The 5,152-nt window shown below is 35.8% G+C and overlaps 1 protein-coding gene across 1 annotated transcript; it reads right to left on the bottom strand.

The window, feature by feature from the left end:
• Window positions 1-793: 793 nt before the first annotated feature.
• Window positions 794-3,387, bottom strand: LOC141399687 (probable ATP-dependent RNA helicase DDX10). The gene is made up of 2 exons (XM_073978895.1): window positions 2,967-3,387; window positions 794-2,903 (listed from the first exon to the last, which is right to left on the bottom strand). Exons 1-2 carry the CDS (start codon window positions 3,261-3,263, stop codon window positions 834-836), a joined length of 2,367 nt encoding a protein of 788 aa, XP_073834996.1. The 5' UTR covers window positions 3,264-3,387; the 3' UTR covers window positions 794-833.
• Window positions 3,388-5,152: the final 1,765 nt, after the last annotated feature.

The raw sequence follows: 5,152 nt of genomic DNA, 5'->3' as shown, positions 1-5,152 counted from the left end.
AACACTTTTGTTGGATTTTTATACTAAAATCTTCAATTCGCGATGGAAATTTATTAAAAAATTAACATATTTCACAAAATAACATTAGTTTGCAAACTCGGTCACTCTCAACTTTATCAACGAAGGATAGCAGAATTTTGCACATACAAAACTCCGCTTCGATATTGTTGAAAAACACTGGATAAATGCATATTTGCAATTATTTTTACTTCAAAATTCATATTTTTTCAATTTTTGCCATCTTTTTATTAAAAACACTCGTTTTTTATACATTCATGATAGTGGCAGTTCGATAGCACAATGCACTGTTTCCTTGGAATTTTACAATCTTATTTGATGATTTTCATAACAAGTAACATCTTCTGAATTTCTTTGATGTGTAAAAGCGTAATTTATTTGATTAAATTTGTTTATTTTGTCTAAAAACACAAACACTTGACATTTTCTCTTTGTTTTCACAACAATTAGGGCACACAAGGTATGAAAACGACCCTTCAGTGCTGCCAAATTCAATGATTATTTTTCCCCAGCTATTCATGATAGGAGGAATGTTCTCTCGAGAAAAAACTATTCCGCGAGAACTGCATTCCGCAAGTATATTCATGATTGGGCTGATTACTTCGCAGATTTTCAGTCATTTTTAAAGCAACTGATGATACGGCCATATTTTGACGAGGTTTAAAAACTGCAAAGTATCTGACGATTCGGATATCAGCCTTTGGGTGTCCCTAATTTTCATTTTTGATGCTAATTTAATTATAATTTGAATGTCTGACAAAAAAATAAGAGTCAATTAAAAAAATAATTTTTATTTCAAAAAACAAAACAACTTGTTATGAATTTGCCAGCAATTGTGCTGCAATGATTTCAGCATCATCAAGAGTAAGTTTAGATGTAACGTTGGATTTTTTCTTGACTGGTTCACAGAAATCGTCATCACTTTCTGCCGCATCTTCACTGGAATCACTGTTACGAGCATGTTTCCTAGATAGTTTTGCTTCTGTAGATTTCATTTCCACGTCCGAGCCTTCGGATTCTTCGTTTTTGTTCTTGTAGACTTTTGAAGGGTCTGGGAGCCAAGATAAGTCTACAGAATTATCACTTTCATCATTACCAACATGGTCGTCATAGTCGACATCTTCTCCATTATCAGACTCTTGCTGTTCTGCATCTTTTTTCTTAAGCTTATCCTTGAGTTTTTTATGTTTTTGTTTGACAAGTGAACGGAAACGCTGTTTATCGAATTTATCCTCTTCTTGTAAGAGTTGTTTCGCCATTTCTATATCAATGCCTCCCATTTCGGTCAGTTTACTTTCATATTCCTTGGCAAGGTCAGATTGCAATTGTTTGCGAGGATCAACAATTTCACGACCTTCTTCATCGAATTGAACCTTTTCATTGACTTTAAGATTTTTCTTAAGAGCTTTCTTGGCCAAAGCTGCTTTAGTGATGAGCTTTTCCTTTTTCCTAAGCACAGGTGGAGGTAACTCCTCATCTGGGTCCTCTTCAGTTTGGTTATCACCTTTGATATCGTGATTAGCTCTTTTAATTTTTATAAAATCATCATCGTCAGAATCTGAATCACTTTCTGAAGGCTTGAATAATATTTCGTTGGAAGATTTGGACACATTGCCTGTTTTTTCTTCATCGTCACTGTCGGAATCACTTTGTCTTCCTGTTGTGTTCGCTTTGCTCTTCTGTTTCTTCAAGTAACGGTCTAAGAAACGTACACGTGGAGTTACTACGAGACCCAAAGACTTGGCATATGCGTCGAAATCAAACGCCATAACGTTAAACACTTTCTTATTCTTCATTAGAAATACAGATTTTATATATGCCACAAATGCACGCTGTGCCGAAGCTTTTAGTTCTGGATTTTGAGCCAAGTATGCCTCAATTTTTGCCCGAGGCGAGAAGAGTTTCTTTGGATCGATTAAAATTTTTCGTACAGAAATTGATTTCTTGCCAAGTTCCTCAATCATGCCTTCCTCTTCTGATGGCAGTAAAACTAGCAGCGACTCCCCTCGAGTTTTGTTACGTGCCGATCGACCGGCACGATGAATATACTGGGTAACGTCTTCGGGACAGTCCAGTTGCACCACCCAATTGACGGAGGGAAAATCAAGTCCACGTGAAGCTATGTCAGTGGCAAACAAAACCACATTACTTTTCTTCACAAAGTCATTGTAAATGGCAATTCTACGGTCTTGGTGTAGCGTACCATATAATGCAAGTAAGCTGGTTCCCGGCCTCAGTTTGCAAAATATTTCAAAAACATACTTCACTTGCTTACAACTCGACAGAAATACAATAATTTTCTGTTTCAGGTGATTCTTAATGAATGACCATAGCATTGTTATTTTGTCTTCCAGAGGCACCACGACATAGTTTTGTTGTAGCAAATCTGGGATAACTTTTGGAACAATGCTGGTTCCGTTTTGTTTTGCTTGTGGCTGACCAACATAGACGGGATCTTTTAAGTTAAGTCGGGCCAAATCTTTAACAGAGCTGGTTTGTGTGGCCGAGAAAAGTAAAGTTTGTCGGTCAGGTGGAAAATTCTCGATTATAGCATTCAATGTTTGTTCAAATCCCATATCAAGACATCTGTCCGCCTCATCCAATACCAACACTTCCATAGTGGACGCATTGAACAACGGATTCTCGTCCATATGTTGTAACAAACGTCCCGGAGTACAGATCAAAATGTTGCATTGATCCATACGTGATCGTTCAAATTTTAAGTTTTTGCCACCGATAATCAAGCCTGCTGAAAAGTCATGATGTTTTCCGACCTTCTTTAGTGTTTCGAAAATTTGATAAGCCAACTCTCTTGTGGGTGAAATGATAATGGCAGCTACTCCATCTGTCCGACTCCATTTGGCCATATACAAATGTTCCAACACCTATAAATGTATATTATTATAATTATATTATATTAGTATAGATTGATGCTGCAGCTTATTTACCGGTATTAGGAAGGCCAACGTTTTACCGCTTCCAGTTATTGCAGCTCCAAGCACATCCCTACCTTGCAGAGCTGGTCCAATACTCAACCGTTGAATTTCAGTGGGTTCAATAAACTTGGCATCGTTCAATCCTTTTAGAGTCTTTTTAGAGAGAGGGAACTCATGAAAACGTTTAATAGATGAAACATCCCTTGATGACAGATCATCATACTGGGATTTTAAGCTTTGAATTTCACTGTCTAACAAATCTCGTTGAGAAATACTTTTAGACCCACGTTTTTCTTTTTTTTCTTTCATGTTGACCTGTAATGTTTTGCTTCTCTTCTTTCATGTTGACTGTATGGGTGTGAATTAGGGATACACATGTCGACATCAGGGATGGAAAATTCAGTACAATAGTACTTTTTTCAGCACCATTTCACTATAAAAAGTACCGAAGTACCCCCGCGGCCAATTCAGGACCATTTCACGTACACACGTTGAAAAATTGTATATGAAACTAAAAGAATCCCACTTTCGTAGTACCTTTCAACACGAGAACCTGAAATACATCTTATATGGGGGCCATGGTACAATAACTCAGGTAGCATTATCAAGCCAGCTGATGGTAACATAATGTGTCAATTGCATTGAATTGATGTCAAATTTTGACATCTTATGTTACCAACAATTGCCGATGCGGCTACCTGTGTATTTGTACCATGATGGGGGCTATATGAATGCTGGCGAACTATCGATAGTCCGACTATCGTTTTGATTACTGACGTAAAACAAAGTTTATGTACATCGGCCACCAAAACATGTTTTTTGGGTTATCTGTAGCGAATAATTAAAACATTTTTAAAAATTTTAAAAAAATTTTCATATGTGAAATTATGTCAGTTAATTGAAACTCCAAACTTTTCCTATAGTCCTGCTTGGTAATTCCATTTTTCAATGTTCACCAATGCTATTAAGTTTTATTCCTACGTCATTAGTAGTTGCTTTTCTATATCAGAAGATTTTTGATCATCAATTATTGTCTACTAAAGTTTTGACAAGATGATGGTGGCTCAGAACGCTATGACGCCGATAACTTTTACACTCAGTTGTCGTAGACCCGGGTTCGAATCCCAGCCTGACTCACTGAAATTATTTTATTTTATTCATCAACTCGAAAGAGAATTAATTATTTAAAATAAAAATTCACTATTTACGACAGCGTTCAAAACGATAGTCGAACTATCGATAGTTTGTCAGCTCTAGGCTCATGGTAGAATAAAGTAAAGGTAGGCCACAGCTAACAGCTGATTAAAATTTTTTTCTTTTTATGGTCTAATCTGTCAAAAGCATTGTTGACATTTTGTACTGTTTTTGACATTATGCAATCATAAAGGTAGATGCATCGCTGAATTGTTCCAACAAAAAACTTCTGCTGTAACACTATATCTTAAAATTGAAAACAAGGACAAAAAATGTGTATTCGCGTGGCAAAATAAAATTGTTGATTTTTTAGCAAAACTTACGAATGAATGATTTATCAAATATTGATATTTATTTAAATTTGTTCCAAAAGTACGGGAATGTAAAAATTAAAATTTTTGTAAAAATTCTGCTGACATTTATCTGCAAATCGGATGCCAGCAATCACGATGTCAGATTAGCCAAACTTATCAAGTAGAAAATAAGTGAATGACATTTTTTCACAGTCATAAGTTTGGGAAGAACTTTTGTTATTTTGAACACTTTTCCAACAAGAATATTCTGGAGCATAGCTAAATAAATGTTTTTACCAAGGCCTACAGAAGATCGGCCATTCAGTGTCTGTTAACAACTTTTGACAACAAACATAATAGATTGTTCATTAATGTGATTTGATTTCCTTTGTATTTTATGTCACAATAATGTATTTGACAGCAAACTAAATAGTCAGGGCTGAGTGTCCCACTGTATAGACTGTGGTTTTTACTCTATATGGCACTTTTAACATATAAAAAGTGAAGCTCTAAGTTCCAATGTTTTTGTAATACGGAATAGCTATGCAGATACATCTACCATTATTATTGTACCATGCCATTTGACGTTTTAAGCCATGGCTGCAGGGTGTCATTTTTCAGTGATTTTCATACCTGGCCTACCTCTACTTTATTGTACCATGCACTCTTGCTTATCTTTTGAAGAAATGTATAGTGATCAACCAACTGTTT

Source organism: Musca autumnalis, unplaced genomic scaffold (genome assembly GCF_047663935.1).
Source record: "Musca autumnalis isolate F117 unplaced genomic scaffold, ASM4766393v1 scaffold_3, whole genome shotgun sequence".
Classification (NCBI taxonomy): Eukaryota; Metazoa; Arthropoda; class Insecta; order Diptera; family Muscidae; genus Musca; species Musca autumnalis.
This window is presented reverse-complemented; position numbering and strand designations above follow the sequence as displayed.

What these genes read in the sequence shown, in the direction of transcription:
- LOC141399687 (XM_073978895.1), bottom strand. Translation starts at nt 3,263, where the DNA reads ATGAAAGAAAAAAAAGAAAAACGTGGGTCTAAAAGTATTTCTCAACGA. An exon ending in CGTTGGCCTTCCTAATACCG is followed by an intron (nt 2,904 to 2,966) that starts GTAAATAAGCTG and finishes ATACATTTATAG; the next exon opens with GTGTTGGAACATTTGTATAT.